The following is a 24544-nucleotide window of genomic DNA, read 5'->3' as shown; positions in this document are numbered from 1 at the left end:
GAGCTTGCTATACGCTAGCCACAGGCCCCGAGGACAAAAGGATAAGAACACCGATTTCTATCTCCCCTCAACTGTTTAACTATAAGGAAAGGTTGAGAAATGATACCATCGGACAAGAATTTTATCCTTTTTGCTAAGCAGCAAAGTAAACACCAGGTTGATAAAGCCTTTTCAGAATGGTTCTTATTGTCATCTCTGGCCTTATCCTGTAAAATTATAGAGTATAGCTAACCTCAGTGTGGACATCATTCAATATTAAAGCAGGCTATTATTTCATACTAACACTCACAGTTGGGAAATATTGCTGAATACGAAAAAAAAAAAAAAAAGCCTGGGTACAATAGGCAGCCCCGTGTCCTAAAATTTGTCCCACTTCTGTGTCATCATGTGAATTCCTAGTGTCCCCACACCAGCCACCTAAGGGTCTGTAGAAAAAAGACTGAGCTAAACAACCTACAAGTCCATTGTCCGTTCAAACAGCCTAAGATTCTAAAACTATCCTTTGACATTTAATATAAGATTTTATTTGAATATACTCTCAACTGAAATACGATCCATCCTTTAACTGTTTAAAAGAATATTAATCATCTTTTTGCCAACTTCTTTTTATGTTCTTTTTATTCCAGATAAAACCAACGGCTGAAAAATATGAATTCTAGTCCTACCAAACTCTTTGGAAGCTCCAGAGGGTAGATACTATGTGTCATACCACTGCTGAAAGCCACAGCAGTAACAGTTAATGGAGTTTTTAATTTTACAGAAAAGACTTATTTCTTATGGACATTTAGTAACTTGCCCACTTTTCATTCTGGTAGGAAAATAATCATAAAAATAAACTAAGTCTACAAACTAAATAAGTGGTGTTAATTTTTTTAAAAAAAATTAAAAACCTGAATTGCATTGAGGTACAGTAAAGAGAATCTTATGGCAGGAAATGAACTCAGAAATGTGAACACCTACATTTTCATATACTTTGGAAGACAAAGCAGCAGAAGCAAGTGAGGAAAAAAGGTATTTGTACATCTGCCAGAAACCTGAGAAGTCAAGGGCCCACTTAAGCTAATCAATCGTTCATTTCACAGATGGAAAAAAAAACCTTTAGGTGAAGTAATTTGCCCAAAATAATGGGCAATTTTTTGTGTATTTTTTGTGTGTATGTTTTGGATTTGGGTACTATCTGAGATCTCTTTGTGTGTGGATCTATTGGAACTCAGACAAATTGCATCATCTTTTCCAGAGGGTGAGAAACATAACTTAAAGCATTTAGTATATACAAACTTAGCAGTCAAGGGCCATAGCCAGTGTACCATCTCTTACGAATACTGAATTAGAAGTTTACTAATTCAAAAGTTACTTTAAATAGAAAATTTATAAAACCTAAACATGTTGATTTGGTTATATTTAACTGGGGAAACAACACAAATTTGCTTGAAATAGGCATATTTCTCTCAGAATGAGTGAATATACTGGGAGTTGACAAATCACATTCAAAAAGAGAAGATTTTCTATTTTCATGTCCCAAAGGTTTTCTTAAGAAATGTATAATAATAGTACATTTCTAGTCTGGTAAATACAAGGATCCTGTGTATCTATACTCTTCATTACACGAAAAAGGCTATAATCTTTCAACTCTATGAAATAAAAAGGTAAATAGGTTAAAACATTCTTTCTCAAGCCACAATGCACACAGAGAGAGAGAGGAGAAAGGGAGAGAGAAAAATAGCCAGTCAACATTCAGACACAGTATGTATCCACCCAAAGAAGAGTGTGTATGGAGCCGTGAGCCCGACTTGAATGGCTAACCTTCCAGTTTCTGGTTTTCTTTCTCCATCCTAAGCAACAGAATTTGCTGGTGTATAGCTTTTTTCCACAGACTCTTCAGTTCCTTTGATTTCTTTTTTTCTTCAGCTTTTTCTGTGTCCTCATCACCAGACAAGAATATGACGAGGGGCTCTTCCTCCATGGTGGGAGTAAGAGGGGATAACGGGAGCAGCTCAGTCCTGTCCAGTCCATCTGCAGAGAAGAAGACAGTGAGAGGCATCCCTCAGCGGTCCCCACACTGGAAGGCTTCCCGGCAGAAGGCACACTGCTCAGTTCCAGCTTCCACACCAAAAGGTGCTCACACACAGCGTTCCCAGTAGCTCTGGATTGCGTGGAACTAGAGACTTAAGTAATGTCAGCCTGAATTCCCCTCCAGGTTTCCCTCTTGCAGTGAAACAGAACACGCGTCAAGCCACCACTTCTTCTTTCTGCCCAGAAAGACACACGAGCCAGTGGCTGCAAATCAAACTGGCCTTTCCCCGGGGGCTGACACTTCTGCAATTCATCAGTGTGTGTTCTCAGCCTATGTGAGTATGTGTGGGATCCTGAGATCCCTGTCTACCATCTGAGTGCCACAGGAGACTGCAGCTGAGCAATTCTAGGCCTTTCCATGCTGAGCAAGGTACCAAGGCCATTGTCTCCCAGCGCAGTCTCCTCTACTGGCTTGCCCAAGCTATTTCTCTCCCACTACTCCAGCTCTTCTTTGCATATCCCAATTATTTTTCTATTAACAGGATGATCCTGTATCTTAAAACATTTCAATAATTCCTAACATCCCAAAATAATAATAATAATAATAAGGTGTGGCTTTCTGGGAACGTCATGTAAAATCTGTCAGGGCCACCCCAAGTTGATTTTCCAAACTCAGGTCTCAATCTCCCATCCAGGATGCCCTTCTCGCTCAGTCCCTCACAATCCTCTGGCCTGAACAATCTCTCAATATGAATCTAGAACTTTCCTGGAATATGTATCCCCCAAAAATGAGTGCAATTGATTTTTTTTTCTGTGAAGCCCTTGGGCCATCCTAGGCAGAGTGAATGTTATCTTTAGCAATGCCTGCTGATTCTGCTTGTCAGTTCACTGATCTTTGCTCTTGGGCCATTGCTACTCCTTTGCCTGTCTACTGGTGACTGTTTCCAGCTCCTTGACAGCTCAGGACACTTAACCTCTCAGTTCTTGTATTAACATAGCGTTATCATCACCTCCCCTCCCCCTCTCTCTTTCTTTTCCACTGAGATCAGAAAATGAAGTACATATGATCACAGCTGTGTGAGACTTTCCGACACATATATACACTTTGGCCAAATCCATAATTAATGTGTGTTAGTGTTTCCTATTGTGCTCAAAATGGATTCATTTTCTCTACAGTGGCAAATTATTTATCAGTGTTACAGGAAGCTTGTTTAATTGCATTATTCAAATATTACATGTAATTCACTTTCCTACACTGAATTTTCAGAAAGGAATTTATTAAAAATCTCCATTTTGCACTACTGGTTTAATTTTCTTTTTCTTAAAACCCTCTAGCATATCCTTTTCTGTCTCTCAGGTATACACAATAGAGCACGCTCTTTTTACAGTTACACCTTGTGTTTACTGTTATTTTGTTTAGGCTCTGCTCTGATTTTTAACAGATATAATACATCACCGAAAGCTGCCCATGCTCCCTTCTAGCGACCAAGTGTCCAGTGTAATCTATCCATTTATTTATTGTTCGACTTTTTGGCCGCTTTGTGTGTGACTCTGGCACAAGCTTCTCTTTGCTTTCCTTCCACTCTGCAGTGCCTTTGTCGTCATCGTCGCTCCCTAGTCTCATAGAGTAGCATCCGAGTCAGAAATCTCACTCCCCCGTCCATCCACTCAAGCATGTACCGGGTATGTAGTCCAACCCTAGTCTCATAGAGTAGCATCCGAGTCAGAAATCTCACTCCCCCGTCCATCCACTCAAGCATGTACCGGGTATGTAGTCCAATGTGTCATCAAGATCATTTATCATAACCTGCTACAGGGCACACAGGAAGCTATGATGCCCCCATATTCTCCTAAGTTTCTATATGTTGAGCATCCTGTCCTGTTCTCAATACTGGGACGCTTAGGAGGAGGAAGAATTCGTGCCTGACTGCACACAGACCTTTCTGCTGCATTGCTGATGGGGACTTGTTCACAGGAGATGCGACCCGGAGGAAAATACGCTGCCTCCAGGAAACTCGGCGTGGAGTGACAGGGGTTCCTCCAGCATTTAGGGACTCGTTGCTGCAGGTGGATGAGGTCCTTTTTCTCCCTTCTCCATCACTGTGGAATGCCAACAGAAATGTGACTGGTAAGGAAGACACACCCTTCACAGAGAAACAGGAGCACAAGCCATTCCAAAGTTCTGCCACAGGCAAGCACAAGGCACAAGCAACAGGAATAGGGGCAGCCACCACATCTTGGGGAAACTGCAATCCAGGCTACATCCCAGTCACAGAAAGTCTGCTGTTTCTACTCCTTCCTTAGAAGGCAGCCAGTCCTGGTTCTAATCTGAGGCACATCAGGCCTTACACAGTGAAGGAACCTGTATGCTTAATGTAATGAACCTGTGCATTGTCCGGGAAACAAAACTGATTTGATATAAGCAGTCTGTACAATGCTCAGAAAGACCTTAGTTTACAGCTCATTCTAGGTTTATACAAGATCGTAAAACTTAACGTGACTGTTAAAATTGATAGTTATCAAATATCCCAGATCATGACAGAAAACAACCTGAATATAGACAGAAGGGTCAACCTGAGGGTTATTGGTAAGTTATATTTAAATCATTTTAAACAGTTAAGCAGCCAGGTGTGGTGGTACCTGCACTAGGTGATACTAGCATTAGAGAGGCAGATGCAGGGGGATCCCTGTGAGTTCCAAGCCAGCTAGAGCTGCACAGTGAGACTTTATCTCAAAGAAAGAAAAAGTTAACTAGGTTTGTGTGCAAAGTGACTTAAAGATGATTTAATATGCTGGTGTGCACTGAGATTCCCCATCAGGGAAATGGTGGACAGATGTTACCAACTTAGTTAAGCAAACTGACCTAAGATCTCTAACCTTTGCGTGGGAGGAAGGTCCTACCACTGCACCTTGGTGCTCTGTATCACATTTAGAAATCTGGTTCTGTTAGAAGAACTTCGTTTGTAAAGAAAAGGCCACTTCTGCATTCGCTAGGCTGTATGCAGATGAAGGTCAATGTGACTCAGTGCTCCTTTTGAGAACAACTCTGCTTGCCCTTAGAAGACCATGTAATGACCGCAGCTGATGATGATGGGAAGACTATTTCACTTTCAGTTGAAGTTTTGTAGTCTTTGATCTGTCCTGAACAAAGATAGCAATATTTACAGGTAGTGATGCCCTCAAAAATTAATCTTAGCTCAGAAACAATACTCAACTAGAAAAAAGCCACTGGTTCTCTGACCCTCAGAGGAACTCGCTGTTGAACCAGTTAATAAGAGGAGAGAACTTCAGTACTGCCCGTTATATTCTCCCTTGCAGTTACTCTGTCTGTGCTTATAGTTTTCAGGAAAGACAGTTGCTGGCACCGCTTTCTCCTCCTCCTCCTCCTTCTCCTCCTCCTCTTTTCCCTCCTCCTCCTCCTCCTCCTCCTCCTCCTCCTCCTCCTCCTCCTCCTCCTCCTCCTCCTCTTTTCCCTCCTCCTCCTCTTTTCCCTTCTCCTCCTCCTCTTTTCCCTCCTCCTCCTCTTTTCCCTTCTCCTCCTCCTCCTCCTCTTTTCCCTTCTCCTCCTCCTCCTCCTTCTCCTCCTCCTCTTTTCCCTTCTCCTCCTCTTTTCCCTCCTCCTCCTCCTCTTCCTCTTTTTCCTCCTCCTCTTCCTCTTCCTCCTCCTCCTCCTCTTTCCCTCACTCCATTATCCCCTCTTCCTCTTCATTCTTCACCTCCTAATTTTACTTGTCTTTTTTGGGGTTTGGTTTCATTTGTTTGTTGGTTTTCGAGATTTCTTCTCATATAGCCCAGACAGGCCTCAAACTCTTAATATAGCCAAGGATGACCTTGAACTTCTGATCCTCTGCTTCTGCCTCCTGAATGTTACAAGTGTATATCACTATGTCCAATTCACATGGTGCAGCAGATCAAACATAATGATTTCATGAATGCTGGGCAAGTACTCAACCAAATGAGCAATAGCTTTAGCCTCAAGAACACTTAATTTCTAATCTGGACTTACTGTCTCTTACAAATACTACTTCTGGATTCACCAAATTAAGGGTTACAAATGACATAAGGATGAGCTAATTTGTATATGGTAAGTGTCCGGCTGTCTTATTTTGGGAAGTAGCTGATTCATGCATCTCATCTACTCACATCTCCTTTAACATGAATCCTGAATAAGGTCATAACCTCACTGAGGACCAATGTTCAAAACTCCCTGCATCACTGGGATGCTTCACCTTAATGTCAGCTTGGGGATGCCATAGTTCAAGCATTTCCCCTTCAGCGTTTTATAGGTGAATATTCTCCATCTGTCCTCATGAATACTATTTCTTATCGTCATCTCTATAATGCCACCTTAATGGAGTTACTTGCTAACCACTCAGTTCGTAGGCCTATTACTAACTTCTGGTAGTAAAGAGTCAGTGGTACGAACCCTACTACTAGTCATTGAATATATGGGTTTTATATAAAACTTTGTGAATTTATGTAGAAGGTTAAGTAAAATGAACACAGAAAATACTGAATGATCTAACATGTCCGGGATGAATAAATGATCTAGCTCCTTCAGACCCTATGTTGCTAATCTATCTTATGTCTTTCCGGCACAAAGTTCTGGTAGCTATTCCCAGAAAGAAAAAAAAAAAACTTTTTCTTTTTCCTATTAGGAGTCATCCCTCATCAAATTTGTAATCTATGTTTTGAGCACTCTGTGAAATACTGAGAACTGACAGAACACCTAAGGCAATGTCTTGCAGGCAAATGTTCAACAAACACTAACATTTTGATTTTTTTTAAAAGTAGTTCTACCAACAAGACTAAAACAACCCAAAGGATTCTCAAATATTTCTATTTTGAGGAAGGAATTAAAATATCTTTTAATAAAAATCACCCTGAAACCCTTGCCTAGAGACGTATTGAGTATCTAGAAAATAATGTAAACAAACATGAACGGAACAGGTGTCTACTGCCTTGTTGTCTGTCACATGCAGCCCTTGCGGTGTCTATGTTATAAAAAGCAGCCTGGCATTAGCCCACCAGTGCGCATTCAATAACCTGCCAGCATCTTGTTTCAAGCCTTGTGGTGGAAATAAATAAATAAACTGTCAGATGACACATTTCCCATATCTGAAATTCAATTGCCAAAATTCAGTCGTTAAAAATGTGTACTGATAATATGGGAAGGAAATGCATACATGGTAGAATACGGACCCTTTTACTCATAGACAATGCCTCAACTTTATGAAAGCAGTTTGTTATTGAGATGAACTGAAAGCTGCCCTGATTCCCTTACTAAGAGAAGAAATGCATACCACTGTACATGCAACTGGAAGGCAGCTTCTACGGAAAAGCTTAACCAGACAGTGTGCGTGTGTGATACAGCAGCTCACTGCCTGGCCAGCGTGTGGTCAGAAGTCTGCAAGGCAAAAGTGGTCACTTAAGGAACTGAAACTGAGTGAAACATTATACTGTTATGCCCGTATCCTGACTTGGGATGCAGCATAAATTGTAGGATGGAGATGAAGGATAACTTCTTTTATTCTTTTATAAAAAAATTGTCTCGTTTGTCTTTTTGCTTTAACTACATTGGTTTTCTCTTTAACATCCTTAAATTTAAGAGTTAGAACAGGCATAGCATCAAAACTAACGCGCTTGTGATGTCTACTACAGCAGCGGTGACACTGAGGGAGACAGCACACACAGCACACACTGTGCGCTGATCTGCACAGTTCCAGGCTTGGTTGGTTTCGTCCGTACAGTGACTACACAGGGTGGGTGTTATGATTTCCATCGCTAACTAGAAAATGGCTAAATAGCCTGCTTATTTCTGTGACAATGAGGGATGGAGTCAGAACTCAGAGCCAGGTGTCCACAGTCCAGACCCTCAAGGCATTATGGTTGACTGTGAAAACGTTGATGACCTTCGTATCAGTTCTTACAAAGCTCTAGGGCCTTCAAACACAGAGCTGTCCGAGATCCAATGATCCTTTGCTCTTTTAGCAGAGGAAGAAAAAAATCAATCTTCAGTTAGATGAAGCCTTTTGATAGGTCCTTTCTAATATTTATTTTGAGAAATTTATTCCAGCAGAGAAATAACTTCAACTACCATAACTGACTTATTTATGTAAATGTCTCACAACTTTGCTTTGCAATAAATGCAATTCTAAATGCATATGCTTATTTAATTAGAAGGAGGAAGCAAAAATACCTTAACATGGTAGAAGATACATGCATGTATGCAAGTGTTAAGAAAGTAATCAAACACTGTATATCCATATTCCCCTTATATTCCATATAGCTCCAGGCCACCTCCTTTCGTGACCGATAATGTAAACACGAGCAGCGTAAAGCACTTCATAGGACATGGTCAGGAAAAGCATTCCGTGCTGGGGCTTCCTCCATCAGGAATTTGTGAAATTAAAAATGAATAACTAGGAAGGAAGTACAGCTTGTAGGGCATGCAACCATTGGGAGGTTGGTACATTCTTTACATACTTCTACTACTAGGAACTGATTCATCAAGAACCACAATTACTGAGCATTGTAAGAAACTCAGGTGCCGGGGGTGGGGGAGGCAGATCTTCTGTGTGCATCACTCCCTGAGCAGAGAAGCTAGCTCAGGTACTCTGCACACAGCACTCATTAACCCATGGTTAGACTGTGATAGCCAATGCTTGAAGACGATGTTTCGCTATACCCTTGAGCAAGCAGGTATAGTTCTGAATATCAGCTACTGTTAACGTTGGGCTTCTGCAAACATAGAAATTTTACTACACACTTGCTTACTTTACTAAAAGTCAGTCCACTGGGCACTGCACGGAATGAAGGTGTGCTGGTGACAATTTCCCTACTGAGGCAAGAGAGGTCCGCTTCGCACTAAGGTAAATTCTCTTGCCGGATTTTGCGGCATATTCCACTGAGCAGCAAACTGTCTCCTGTCCCTCCTCCACCTCCTAGCACCCAACAGAAACCACCATCCTAAAGTTCAAATCTGTGACTGCCTGCTGGTGAAATCTTTATCTAAAGGATAGCCCATTACAAGTTGAGCGAAATAACGCAACTCCACTCATCCAAAAGCAGCTACTCAACAAATGGAAAAGCTTCCCCTCCACGAGTGTCTCGAGAAGCCTGCACGGGACAGCAAACTGGTGAAACTGGTTCTCTCCTACACAACCCACAGCCCTTGCTAATTTAGAATCGCCTCAGCAGCACTCCCAGGGTGTGAAAGTTCTGGCTTTCAGCTGGGCAAACATTGTGTCATCCTGTGGAAAAATCTTTACCCACTAAACAGAACTAAGATTCCACCTCTGTAGTGGAAATCACTACGGTATCTGAGTGTGAACCAAACATGCGAGATTCGTCAGTGGAACAACACACAGGAAGGAAGAGCACAACAAACGAGGGGTTCTGTATCCTGAACTCTACACACTGAACGCAGGTGGTGGGAAAATCTTTTGTACATTGGGTTTAAAGTATCTCTGGGTAAGTTATATGTTTATTCATACCCCCAGAAATATAAAATTAATAAAACCATACCTAATAAAATATACAACCTCTCCCAGAATCAGTCTAATACCATGTTAAAGAAAAGCTGTAGGCTAGACAATGTTCAAACCCAAAGGACATAAGTCAAACATATTAGACTTACAACATTTTTTCCTTTTTTCTTTTCTCCAGTCTAGATCTTAAACTCGGAGCCTTGCACATGCTACGCTACTGCTCTGCCACTGAACTCTGCTCTTGTTTCTCTGTTAGACTTCTGAAATGGGAAACCAGCCTTTAAATGATCACATACACAACTACTAGAAAAAAAAAAAGTGCCATCAGTGGCAACTCTCAGCGGAGTCTCTTTAACTTAGCATTGTGGCTAAATGATTATCTGAAGATGCTTCTGTTTCTCTCCCTGAATAGCTCATCATAGTACAGTCTTTAGTACTTTCATTGCAACCACAAAGAAAGCAAAGTGTTAGATTTTGGCCAGGAGATGGGTGTGTGTTGTCATGAGACTGGTGTGAACAAAGTGTGGAATGTTGGAGAGGCAGAGAGCAGCTGCTCACAGTGACATTGAGCTGCATCGTTCTGGATGTTTTCCAGAGAAAGTGAGTGATGCTCCACAAATAGGTGGAGAATGGTCACCACGACCATTCTCATCCATAAACAGGAACTTGGTGTTTTCTTGACCGTGGCCAATGGGACGTCTGCAAGGCATTAGCAATGTCTTACAGAAGCCAATATGGCAGCAATTATTGTGTCCCCAGATCCCACTGCACTGGTGTGGCTTCCTGAAGGATGTCATCTCTCTGTCTTCCTGGGATCAGAAAAAACCCTCCTCATCTGCACATTATATCTCCCAACTAGCTAGTATACTGTTGGAACTTTCAATTCCAATTAGCGTTTTCTTGGAGACTTCGGTATTAAAGGAATTTTAGTATAGAATAGAGTAGAAACAGGACTTGAACTTGCAGTAACATTTTACACGGTTCTCTGTGATCTCTGATTACACCACGGGGCACATTTTCATTTACACAGCCCTCAGAGAATGCAGAAGGACAGCATGCATTCAGAAGACAACCAAAACTGTATCTTTAACCGAAGCGCCTATCCACTGGGAAAAATCTGAAAATTTATTAAAGGAAATGTTTAGAGTGTTAATCACCTTGATTCTGAAGCAGTGTCCTGTCTAGTAACAGGAAAACAAAAATGTCATTAGCCCCATATCAGGAGTTAAGATAAAATGCATTTCCATAAGTCATTAAAATGTCACAGGCAAATTAACTCAGTAGTGAACCATGGTAAATAATTCTAGTTAAAGTGAATACAAGTGAAATATGAAATCAAAACTATACCACAAATACTTTATCATAAAATTTTATCCTTTCTTATTAAAATATTTATTAGGATAGAAGTAATGAGTATCCCTTTTTAAAATAATCATTTACTTTGAGCAAAAAACTTCAATATAAATAAGTCTTAAACATAAGCTTAACACTTAAGAAACAACTCCTCACCACCAAAGAAGCCTGTGGCTGGAAAGGAAGTATCATATTTGATAAATATACATTATAAAAACATGAATCATCAAGAACAATTATGACTTAGCTACCAAAAAATATTGTTTTCAAAAAATTTGAAGTTATTAATAAAAAAAATACACTTATTCCTTTTCCTTTGTAATTTCAAATCTGTGCAAATAAATCTATCAGTCAACAAACTATTTTCTTAGATCCTAACATGATTTTTATAATTCAGAACAACAGACTTGTTTTTAAAAGTAACATGGTTGTTAGATTATTACCTGCTGTGTTCTATGAATACTTAGAGACTAATTTTTGTAATTAGAAAGATATTAGGTTCCCAAATGATGGGAAAATTATAACTGGTACTATTATATACCTCATTTCTTCATCAATATGAGTAGTTGAAGATATCACAGTAATTGCATGTACGTGATGTTCTCTCTATAAATAGTGATATTGAGACATGTAGAGTTCAGAAGCCACTGAATTAAAACCACGCCCTTGAATGCCATCATTTCTGGGACAGACATCCTGATGTACTAAGAGCAAAGGATGTAATAGAGGCAATCTACTCACACACCCCCTAGGCCAAAGAATATACATATGCATTTGTGCGTAGAGGGAGCTTTGTAAATGGATATGTATACAGCAAATGTGACAAATGTTTAAAGCTGATTAATCGAGATAAAGGATTAAAGGCAGTCCTCTAATAGTTTTTAATTTTTTTATAAATTTGATATGGTTTCAACGAAGAAAAATATATACTCCCTTGAAGATTGTCAGTAGTATAATTGTGTCTAACTACTTAGCTGAATAAACCTAAGAATATACATTTTGTCCAATACTTTCACTGCGCAGATATCCATGAATGATGCACATGTATGCACAATGATAATATATACAATAATGGTCACAACAGCACTCTAAGAAATTAAAATCCTATAATTACCTGTCCATTCATAAGAACATAGATGGACTGGAATATTTTATGTAATATACTACATAGCAATAAAGCTAATTATAACTGAAGCATGCCTAAAACCAGGAATGAATCTCACAAAGCAGTGTTAAAATAAGGCAGATACAGAAATAAAGGATGTTCTATCATCCCATTTATAGAGCACCCAAAAGCAGCAAAATTCAGTTCTGCTCTGTGAGGTCAGAAGGGAGCAATGACCCAGGGAATGAGGGTTGTCAGCAGGCTTCTAGTACCCTTCAACCTGGGCTTGAAGGAATGGTGACGTAATGGTGATGCCTCCTCGATAGTCCACTGTGCTGTGTGCTTAGGGTTAGAGCGCTCTCCCATGAAGACAGTTTGGGATTTTGTTTTAGCTAAACTGGAGTTCAGACACGCTCAAAAACAACACTGCAAATAACAAGGCTACTACTAAACAGTGACATTTTCCAACCCCAAACTCATGTATATCTGTCTTGTAACTTCAGTCTCTTTCCAGTAGCATGAGGTATGGAGGGTTGTGGGAAGCGACCATGGAAAATAAAACACACAAATAAGCATGAGTACCTGGAGACAAATGAACAAACTCACATTAAACAACGCCAACGACCTCTACATATACATGGTAAGCTCTAAAAAGGTCCACATCCAGGCACTACTAACTGTTACTTCAACTTCTTAATGACTATCTCTAACTGTTATTTGGGGGAATGCCTGCTTCCTACTTAGGGAGGAAGCTCATGACTTCCCTGTATGTTTATTTCAACTAATGCAGCAGTTAAAGCCTATGAAGCACTTGCTGAGTGGCACCTTTCTGTGAAAGCACAGTCAGTGTCAGAGATACTGCGATGGTGAAGACACTGGGTTCTCTAAACTCACTGCACAGTTCATCGACATTCTACTATTTTGTGACACTCTCCCCACAGTGCTCCCCTAAAACCTCTTTATTTCATTAGCCTTCTGTCACCAGCAATGAAATTCTGTTTGAGCACATTGCACTAATTCAAAAGAAAATTTCACAATTTTAATCACACTAATCCAGTGTGAAGAGTGGGCGCATATGGACACAAGATGCTCAGAAATAACTCTAGGTTGCGACTAATTTAACTAGCTAATGAGGTCTATCTACTTGAATGCTAACTTTTAAATGACCTTACACCTAAAGGAAAATAAAGCAAAAGAATATTTGAGAAGGTCTTAGTGTCATACAGGAAGGCTCACAGCATGAATTCCTCTACAAGGATTGCCAATCACCAAGCAGTTTAGAAATGGTCATCATGGTCCATCAATAGGGAAACAGATAAACTATGCTATCTTAAGCAGAATACTAGGCAGTAGTAATAACAGGAAGGAAATTCAGACTGTTTTGAAGACTTGAGAAGAGTTGCACCTTGCCCCAGAGACTGACAACACTCAACTTAATTTTTCCTAGCCAATGTGACCTCAGCCTACACAGAGACAGTTCTCCAACGCTCACTGAATCTAATTCTGTGAAAAGGGGGTGCCATTTGAGTTATGTAAATTTCCTATACCAAGGACAAAAACCCAAAGAAAAGCTACAAGGCTCAGATTTTTCTTATGTTCTGAGAGTACCTACTGACATTATCCTAAGCCCATCACATAGCAGTATACAGTAAGACTTAAAAGTGTAAACGTGCTGTTGAGAAAAATCAAAGAAATGCCTTGGAGATACTCAATGTACTTACAGATGTTGCACCTATCCTGTTAGCAAGCTGTATTAGTCAGTGGCTTTGGGGTGCCAAGAAATATACCCAGAGACTAAAAAAATAGAAGCAAGACTAAGAAAGGTCTTCTTACTACATAATGATACCAGAGCCTGTTCCCAACAACACAAAGGTTAGATTCTGGGATGTCAGCAAATAAAGGCATTTATTAGATTAAAAACTTAATTCAAAAGGATACAATCACATTATCAAAGAGCTTTATAGCTATGAGTTCTAATTATTTTTATTAATAACATTAATTAGAATCAAAGTCAACACATTAGGAGCAGATTAGAGCAAGCACACAGATGCACAAGTCACCCAAACATTCCCCGGCCACATTTTAGTAACATTCTCAGTGTATCACTGGAGAAAATGACGCTTCGCAAAGAGCACAGCCATCTCACCTGATTTCATTTTCATACTGTGGGGACAGTCTACCTGAATTCTGGTAAAAGCTTTTCAGGAAAGAGGGGGCAGTGAAGGAAGGGGCAGAGAAGGAAGTGTGAAGGCTTGGAAGGCTGGAGGAAGAATTACTCTCCTTGTACATGCGTCGGGCTGACGGGAGAATGCTGAGTACAGAAAACACGGCAAATTTGTCTTAAAATGTAGATGTTAGCAAAGTCTTCATTTACTAAGAAAAAGCACAGAAATAGGTTCTTGCTATTCAGTTACTCTTTGTGTGAATGCTGCGAGCTGGAGCTTCCACAGACTCTCAGGATGGGAGCATGCAGTCCTATACTTAGGGCTACGCTGACACTTCATCCTTTCCCAAGATGTATGTCTTAACGTTTATGGGAAACAAAAGGCATGTTTACATGCAAAAGAGACTTCTGGTCAGGGTAGGAAAACATGGACAGTTACAGGAAAACAATTTCCAGAGGGTAAACTGGCTATCAAGAGTACAAAGATGAACTCTACTAAAGGCACAAATTCCTTCTAAACATTTGTGAACAGAACATTGGCTTGATGTCAATCGTCCTACACAATATCTCCAGGGTAGCAAACATTAGATTCGTGTTATTTCCTGTGTGGGCCTGCAGCACTGTGCATCCAAAGCCCTGAACCTCTCACATGGCTTTTTCTTCGTTCATAAATGGAGATTTTCGTGGAGAATGCTTTTTACAGAACATAAATGACATCTTTTTTATGCTGATGATGATAAAACTTATCAAAATGTATACCATACAACATATGAGAACCTCAGGGAAGAGCTGAGAGAGACGCCATCGACAGCTTAAAATGACTGGCACCTCTCACTCCTGACCACAGTTCCCTCTTGAAGAGGAAGAGATGTATTGTCTTGAGTAAAAATAAGTGAAGTAATTATTCGCAAGATCTTTGTTTTCTTGTGAACACTTGATCTCCACACACACAAGATCTCAAGATAATTAACTGCTTTTATTTTCGTTGTTATTTTTGTAACCCGTGTGCTTTATAATCTACTGGGCTTTTACACTTCGAATCAATCAGCAAACGGCAATGAAATCTGTGTGGCAAGAGTAAAACATGAAAAAAAACATGAAAGTCAATCTGGTAACGCTTCATATTAAGGCTGGCCTTTCTACAGGATGGTCTACTTTCCGTCTCTGACAAACACCGATAGGCAACCCTACAATGAAACACGCAGCGAGAAAGAGAAACACAATCAGCTGCCAGACATGAATCGGAGCCAAATGGTAAGAAGCTCCACATTTTACCTTTACTCCTTCCTACCCGACGAGTAATTTTCTTACATTATTTTTTTTTAACACTATTTAAGGACATTCCGATGGACAGCGCCTGCAACTATAGAGCCTCTACCATAGATACAGCTTTAGACAAAATGTGTGGTAGTTGTCATACTTAGCTTTAATTTGCTATGTAGTAAAATACGGCCCAATGTTGTCTCCTGCATGAAGGGAGCTTAGCTGACTCCTCAACCTGGTATATTATTGCAGGCTGATGAGAGGCTCTGGGGCCTGTCCATTTATGCTGACGACTTCCTCGGAGCCAGCATTTAAAACACAGGATATAACATGTGCCAGTACATTTTCAGGCAAAATGATTGTATGCCATGTTTTTTTCTAATTTTTTTTCCGGAACAAAAAAATTTAAAAATTCCATTTAAAATATCTTAGAACTTTATCAGGGTGTATCTTAACCTGACCCATCTTCCCTTAATTCACTTACTTTTCTGTTCCTCTGAACCCTAAACTATGGCTAAAGCATGAAACATAACCCACATTGACTCCAAAGTGACCCAAACAGAATGACATTAGACTATGCTGTCCTGTGGTGGAGGCAGGCCAGAACCTACCTGCATTGCTCGCTGGAACTCTGCCTCAGTAGAGGGGATCTTAGGCCATGAGCCCTCACATCTTGCAAGTTCAGCTTCCTCCTTGAACTTGAAGGTGGGTGGCTGAACGTGTGAGCCCGTCTTCGAAATTGTGGAGAGTCAGAATCCTCCTCAGGGAAGGTGTGCCAGGCAGAGGACAGCGGGGAGGCTGGTGGTGTCCCGGGAGGCGAGTCCCCTGGTGAGAAGTCCTACAACACAAATCGGGGAGGTGTCTGCCCCTACCAGGCTCAGGACAGGCACACAGCTACCCAGGGCTGAGCAGCAACAAAGGAGCCCTCTTCCTGACTCAGGACAAAACTGTTTTGTTTTTCTTTTTACTCAACCCTGGTGCAGACTAATCAGCTTCACCACAACCCACTACTGCTGATAAGCAGGTGTCTGTCACAGCGCATCCGAAAAGGGCAGGAAAAGTGAGAGTCTGATAAAAGGTACTCTTCCCCTGAGGGCTGAGGTAAAACCTAGGGCTATTGTTCTCTTCCCATTGTTGCCAGAGAGATGAAAAGAGGCTGTGACTGTGACCGAAAAAAAGGGCAGAGCCTTTGCTCAGAGAGCCCCTAACCTCTGTGACCTGTGATTCTGCATGTTTCCAGTAATGTCAAAACAATATCACAATGCCTTCGTGCCTGGGGCTTGGAGCAAAGCTTTTGGAAAAGTAAATTAAAGCCTGTGAATTATCTTTCTCTACTCTGGATGTTTCTCCCCAGTGGCATGATCCCTGCTGTAAGTTTCTTTTAAAAGACATGAAAAACAGGAAATGAACAAAGGGAGCCCTCTGGAATGCCTCTCCCACCCGGGGAAGATACAGCATAAATCTTTCAACACACTCAGGTATGTTACTTAAATGAGCGTCATGGTAACTAAGCCATCCGGCTTGCTGAGCCAGGCTACGGATAAGACACATAGCTGGACTAGGACTCTGGGGGCAACAAAAGTTTAATAAAAAATATTTTAAGGTTTTCCTACTAGGACAACAAAGGTTGATCGTGCCCCAAGTTGCATATTGCAGAAAACAGGAAACAGGAAACCCTCACTAGGGCTGTCTGTGTGTGTGAGAGAGAGGATGGTGTTACTGCTGAAATGAAGAAAATCAGAAAAAGAGGAAAGGAAGTGACATGGAGAAAGAAAAACAAGTTGTGTGTGGAGGGGGTAATGTCCCTGCCTGTGTGTATGTGTGGTCTGGGTGTGTTGGGTATGTGTGGGAGAAGGGTAATGTCCCTGCCTGTGTGTATGTGTGGTCTGTGTGTGTTGGGTATGTGTGTGGGAAGGGTAATGTCCCTGCTTATGTGTGTGTGTGTGTGGGTGGGTGTGGGTGTGTGGGGGATAATGTCCCCACTTGTATGTGTGTGTGTGTGTGTGTTCTGTGTGTGTTGGGTGTGGGTGGGATAATGTCCCTGCTTGTGTGTGTGTTGGGGGGAGGGGTAATAACATTCTTACTTTGTGTGTGTGTGTGTGTGTGTGTGTGTGTGTGTGTATGTGTGTGGTCTATGTATGTTGAGTGTGGGGAGGTAACATCCCTGCTTGAGTGTGTGTTTGTGTGTGTGTGTGTGTGTGTGTGTGTGTTGGTGTGGGGGGCTAATTGGGTGATTCAGTTTGTTTAGCTTTAGATCCACAGTTGCTCCAATAGTAAATACTCAGGGCAAAGCATCAGAACAGAGTTGGCAAATGAAAGATGCAACCTGTCCCCACAGAAGGGAATTTTGCTGGGTGAAAAAAACTTGTAACACCCAGAATCATATTTAAAACAACAGAACATCAAGTATTTATTACTTAAAGGCCATTAAAAAAATCTCACCACAACATAATTAGGCATGCATGTTTTCACATGGCTTTGGCTAAGCAGCCGTGTTTGGTGAGCTGGGGAGTTATGACTAGATACCTTCTCTGAAGCCAGACTGCTGGACCGTTCGAAGCCGTCCACACTGCCAAGCCGACCTCTCATTCGGTTAGCTCCCTGTGTGCAGAGGGCAGGTAGAATCATTACGACTACAGCTTGAGTTGTACGGGAGAAATACAGATGGTATTTGAAGTTTTCACTCCGCCTAAGCATTAACTTAATGCCCTTGGTTCACACAAACGTGCCAGTTGTATTAAGGTCCATGAGAGCGTGGTGTGCACAAGTCCTCCAGACTCCCCCCGTGTCTCTAACTCAGTTGCTAGGTGACCACATGGCACACTGAGGTTTCTGAAGTCTTAAAGGTTACTCATCTACAAGATCAGTGAGAGTGCCAGGAACTCCGACCTCACACAGTCAAATGCAAAGGCGGACAGACAGCTAGTAAGCTATACATACCTTCCATACCATAGATCATAGACATCACAATTCATATAATGGAACGTAACAAATATGTTAAAACAGAATAATGTAATCCCAAGACTTGTGGGCTGAGGCAGGAGGAGTGCAAGTTCCAAGTTTGAGGCCAGCATGAGTTTCATAGTGAGTTCAAGACCAAGCTGGGAAAGCCTTGTGTCCAAGTCAGAAATGAGTAACACCTGAGACTGCGCAGAAACCAGAGTTTCCCCCTTCACAGTGAAACAAAAGAGCATGGGAAAAAAAGCCTCTTAAAGTTTATTAATTTTGCTTTATCCATTATTCTAGAACACTTGCCAATGCCAATAAGTCACTTCACTTTACAAGATTAGGTGTCGGTCAACGTCACTGTTGACAACTGGTTCTTGGTAGACATCTCAACACAATGTAAAAGGACATGGTGGGCTACATATCCTGTCACAATGCAGATGAAGAAACTAATCCAAGCGAAGGAAAGAAAACACAAGAGTGGGAAGCTCATCACATCCCATAAAGCAAGTCTTGTAAGGATTTATACTGATGCTCCCTGAGGCACACTATGCCCATCTGTGCTCCATGCACCACCAAACAGTTCGTGAGCTGGGCAAGGGATTGGAGATTGAAACACACAAAGACACAGAGACAGAAACACAGGTCATCCTTGATGCAGGAATGATGCAGGGATGTCCCAAGAATGCCCCCTTTATTGTGTGCAGGGGCAGCTTATACAGGGATCCTTAACTGATAGCCACACCCCAGCCAAACCCACCAGAAACCACTCTCCTGCCATCAAGAACGCCTGAGGGTCTCGTGCCCAGAGCAGCTGTAGGCACTCAGATCAAGGGAAAACAAGTTGTTTACAAGAAATTCAGGATCTGGGGATTCACAGCTCCCAACAGCTCCCAATATTCCACTCAGTATTATTCCTTAGTCTTTCTGATCATGTCTAATTCAGACATGTTCTGGAAGATGAAACAAGTACTCTTACTTTACCATACACACACACACACACACACACACACACACACACACATTTATTCCAGTTAAATTGATTTTCTCTGCTTTGATTATCCATCCTGCCTGTGTTAGTACTATCTGCAGCTAAGCTACATAGTTTCTATGGTTACGTTTGATTACATTTTGTGTCTTGTCTTTTTTTTATTTTTCAAAGGGTCAATGACCTTTTTGCTCAGTAATCCCAAAATTTCCCAACAGATCATGGTATGGTCAAACATTGCATGATCCACCAATTACAGTCTTCATCTTTGAACTCAGTATCTAGATGCTTGTCTTCCTGCCCTGATCTGGACTCCATCTACAGGTCTTCCTGGCCCCCGCTTTACCAGCAACCTAAAATTTTCCTTTGTCCGCCCCCTGGCATTAGAATCACATCTTCCCCTTTTTCGGTTCACTTCCTCATTTTGGTGGCACACACTCATCAGGTACTTTCTGAGAAAGTGGAGATTGGAATGTAATTCATTTTAATTTACATTTCCGCAAATGTCCCTGTTCCATGCTTATGTTTTATTGGTAGTTTAGTTGGATGGTTCGAAACTTTCCTTCAGCTTTCTGCAGCCTCGCTCAGTGTCCTCTGTCCAGCAGTCTAAAGGCTTTGGGACTCTAAGGTGTCTGCGTACATGGTGCTGTTTCCTTTTCAAACAGCGTTCAGAAATGTCTTACAATGCCTTGGCATGAAGCTTACTCGGTTGCTCGAACGTGTATTTTCTAAGCCCAATAGACCTAGAAAGCAATACTTGTTAGCTCTAACATATCTTCTGTAATTATTTCCTTGAAAACCCATGTTTTCCTTGTGGCAGCTCTGTCACTTGGCATTTGGATTTCCAAAGTAATCTTTCAGCTTTTACACTGTTCAGTTTTTCCACTGAGCTGTCTTTTTGTTCAGCTTTCCAGATGGTTTTCTAGCCTTCCATCGAAGTTTTGCTTTATTGTCAATTACTGAAAGTTTTAAGAAAGTTTCTTACTCTAGGTTGATTGGTGTAGCAAATGAGGTCGGTACGATAAATAACCAGGCCAGCTCAAGAATAACAGTTATATTTTAACTTCTCAGTGCTGCCCTCCTGTGGAAGTGCTTTACAGAAAAAAGGCAGAATTACAACTGAAACAAATTTTCCTAAATACCTAGCACCTCACTGGGGTTCCTTAAGGCCTTCAGCTCTGCATTACAGCAAGAAAACATCTAGTAGTATAACATATTTACAGCTAACAAATTGTTGCGTTAGTGTGCAGCTGAGAGACAATCAGAAAATCTGACTGACGCTTGCTACTTTTAGCGGCTGCTTCTATGCCAACTTGCCTAGTGTCTCGGCAGTTGACAGTCACACTAGAGAAAGCAGTCACACAGCGTCAAAACATTTTCAGGAGCAAACCTGAAAGTCAAGTATTTTGCTCATTGTAGTGTTCTATCCATGACTGTGTCCTTGTTTTCATGTAAAATAAAACAAACTTACTTTAAACTAAACTCTACCACAAGCGTTAATTCTCCCACTTCCTCGGGAACCCAATGGACATTTCTCTAAAGAGAGGAAAAGGAGGACTGTATTCAGAATAAATCACCCTCTACACTAGTGAGTATGCTGGAAACTCAAGAAGCAGCAAGAAACAACGAGACCCAAGGTTTTGTCTTTAATTCTAAACACACAGCGTTCTAGGTTTTACTGAATGACGTTTGATAACTCATATGCCAGGCATTTTCCTTAGGCCTACTCTTTAGTGTTAACGGGCTGAGCTTCTAAGTAATTTTAACATGGATCCCATCTCATAAACAATTACATCTCACTCCGGAAAGCCATTATTCCCTAAACGCAGGCTGGAGAGAACTTCCTACTACCCAACCCAAAGGAGGCAAAGAGTAAGTGCTGGGACACAGATTCCAGATCCATCTCACTTGCATCTGACAGATGGAGTCGCCAGCCTTCTGTCACAGTCGAAGCACCCAAGACCTTGTTAGGCCACAACATTTATAGCATTTGGCATCTCTCCAGGACACAAAAGCTACCATATTCCCTGAGACCCAAAATAGATGGACTGTGTCCTTGCTTAGAGCCATGGCAACAATGCAAAGCATGCAGAGGAGACACTGCAACGTCAGCCTGCCAGGGACTGTGCAGAGCACCAAGATCTAAATAGAGAGATAGGCCAGCCCTTCAGCTCTTGTTGTAAACAACAGGATCCAGCCTGCACTGAATACCCACCTACGATCTACAGTATGGCGCTTTCAGAATGCTAACTTACAATGTAACTCAGTACTGCAACGCACATTTGGTAAGTGGAGAAACTATATTGAGTTGGAAATAAAGCTGCCCACATTCATAGCTGCCTGGCTATAGAATTAGCCAGGGCCAGGTCTTCCTTTCAGGTCCTTTCACAACCTATTTGTCCATGCTAATGAAACTGGTGCTAAATACACTGTTCTGCTGTTTGGCAGCTGACATCAGCAGAGACCAGTCCCCTACCGACCTGGCATGTTAGAGTTTCAAGCACCGTGCTTGTCTGGAACAGTAGCTCTCAAACTTGAGGTTGTGTCAGTTTGACTTGGGGGCGGAGGGCTCTTAAAGTCCATGCTAGTGACCCGACTCCAGAACTTCTGATGAAGCAATTCTGAGATCAGACCAGGCTTCCGCATGACTGACAATGTCTTAGATCATCGTGAACCCCTTGGGGTTGTATATCAGATATTTACGTTATAATTCAAGACAGTAACAATATAATTTAATAGTTGGGGGACATAAACAAAAGGAACTGTATTAATGGGTCACAGCATTAGGAAGGTTGAGTGCCACTGGCCTAGATGATAGTAAAGTTGTTCACATGTGTCCGCACTTTAAGCATAAATGGCTATCCCACAGCATGAAAGATTGCAATGGTGAGTAAGTAGCAAAATTCATACCGTACATCAGAATAACCTGTGGAGTCTCTATACCAGAGAGGCCTCGGCTCACTACCAATATATTGTAATATGATGAGCTCCAGGATACTGCTTCTGAAAAATTGCTAGCATACAATCATGACCAAGGAGACTGGCAGAGAGGTTCGGCCCAATTCACTACTTATTCTAGAGGTTCTTAAAAGTAAAGGATTGCCCATGTTCCAGCGGGTGCACATATGGGAGGCTTTAACTGGAAATGGTGGGATATAAATATATATCCACAGTAATAGAAAAAGAGATCATTGATAAGCAAATCAACAGTGAGTTTATAGTGAGCCGTTTTGTTTCTGCTCAGCTACCAGGCATGTTCACTCTGGAGAACTCTGCTCAGTGTCTTTCTACTGCGCACTCCATTACAGGGCAGGAGGACCAAGGTTTATGCTGTTTAAGTCATGCTTCCACAGTGGTGCATGACCTCATTAACATTCCCCTCCTATTCTCTCCTAAGAGAGGTTACATCCCACCGTGAGTTTGGGGTAAGATAAACCATAGCCCCCTCATGGTAACAGGTAGTCTAGGTTCTGATCAGTGTGAGTGACATAACAGGCTGGAGTCCTGGTCATCTTCCATGAACACAGCTCCACTTCTGGAATGCAAAAGCCACAGAGGCCATGCCTGAGTCCAATGAGGGAATGTGTCAGCACACACAAGCTGAGGGAAAGCATGCAAAACAGCAAGCCATCTAAATTCAGGAGTGTCAAGATCCAGAAAATGAGGGAAGTCTGATGTGGGATTCCCCTCTGTATGTTGTAATTACCATTGATTAATAAAGAAACTTATTTGGGCCTTTAGCCAGGCAGAAAAGAGATAGGTGAGGAAAACTAAATTGAATGCTGGGAGAAAAAAGGTGGAGTCGGGAAATGCCATGTAACCTCCAGAGAAAAAAGACACGAGCTGCCAGCTGAAACCTTGCCAGCAGGCCATTAGCCTAGTGGTAAAATATAAAATAATGGAAATGGGTTAATACTACATGTAAGAGCTAGCTAGCAATACACTTAAATGATTGGCCAAGCAGTGATTTAAATAACGTAGTTTCTGAGTGATTATTTAGGGTCTGGGCAGCTGGGAAATGAACAAGCAGACTCCCACAACAGAAGTCTGAGGACCTTCTTGAATAGCAGTTATGTCCAACCTGTAGGTTACAGACAACATGAAACCCATGACAGCCATGTATTTGGCCCAACACTATTTGCCATGTATAAACCCAACTCCAGAAACTAAATGTCACTCTCCCAGGCTTGTTGTCAAGTGTGGACCCCAGGTTCTATTGATGAACAAAGCCAGGGGCTATATATAACATGTATATTCATGTGTACATGTGCACACACACACACACACACAGGCACAATTTCATGCTGATAAGTCTAAGTTAAATCCAACAAAACACATTCCTCCATTTTCCTCTTTGCAATTCCCTTCTCTCCTGGATGTCACAAACATTAGTATATTTATACATGTGATCATCCCCTAACTGGGTCCATTCCCCTGTATGTGTCTAACACACTCTTCACCCACTGAGGTTACTACAGTCCCACTGGGATCAGTACCCTACTCAGACTCCACCTCCCACATAAGGCACCTCTCTCTGTGAATGCTTGCTCCTCCCCTCTGCCTCACATACCTGATGTGAGATTCCCCTCTGTATGCCATGAATATGTTTTATTACCATTGGTTAATAAAGAAGCTGTTTCAGTCAATGGCAGCAATAAGTCTCTGCCAATTCTAAAGTTTTGGAAGTTGCTCACAATAAACTTCCTGTTTACTTAGGTAATATTATATCCTTCTGGGGTCTTTGAAGAATTGAAGAATAGAAAGTTATAATTATAGTTTGCCCTAGTTATAATGAAGGATAAATAAGATATAAAACTTTAGACTCACAAAGATAGGATAGATGATAGTGTACTTTCCTTAATTTGCCAAATGTAAATAAACTAAATATTATAACTATAATTCTTGCTTGATAACTGTTTTGTATATATAATTTTATTATGTTAAAGTTAAAGCCCTCCTTTTTATTTAGACAGAAAAGGGGAAATGATGTGGGATCCCCGTCTGTAGTCTGTGAATATGTTTTATTACTTTTGGTTAATAAAGAAGCTGTTAGTCAATTGCTTAGCAGAGCAAAGCCAGGTGGGAAATCCAAACAGAATCATCTAGAGAGAATAGATGGAGTCAAGGAGATACCATGCAACTGCCAAAGGAGACAGATGCTCTGGAAACTTACCAGTAAGCTACAGCCTCATGGTGATACATAGATTAAAATAAATGGGTTA

General features: G+C 41.3%; 1 protein-coding gene across 2 annotated transcripts in view; it reads right to left on the bottom strand.

Moving 5' to 3' along the window:
- Positions 1 to 24544, bottom strand: part of Tbc1d4 (TBC1 domain family member 4) — a 57318-nt gene that overhangs the window by 16317 nt on the left and 16457 nt on the right. For both annotated transcript variants that reach the window (XM_038310504.2, XM_038310505.2), the window contains 4 exons: positions 17915 to 17989; positions 16000 to 16226; positions 3953 to 4113; positions 1804 to 2013 (listed from right to left, as the gene is read on the bottom strand). In XM_038310504.2, the coding sequence (XP_038166432.1) occupies positions 1804 to 2013; positions 3953 to 4113; positions 16000 to 16226; positions 17915 to 17989 (673 nt within the window). The remainder of the gene's footprint in view (positions 1 to 1803; positions 2014 to 3952; positions 4114 to 15999; positions 16227 to 17914; positions 17990 to 24544) is intronic.

The sequence above is a fragment of the Arvicola amphibius genome, chromosome 13, assembly GCF_903992535.2.
Source record: "Arvicola amphibius chromosome 13, mArvAmp1.2, whole genome shotgun sequence".
NCBI lineage: Eukaryota > Metazoa > Chordata > Mammalia > Rodentia > Cricetidae > Arvicola > Arvicola amphibius.
The sequence above is the reverse complement of the archived record's forward strand: the minus strand, read 5'-3'. Positions and strand labels throughout refer to the sequence as shown.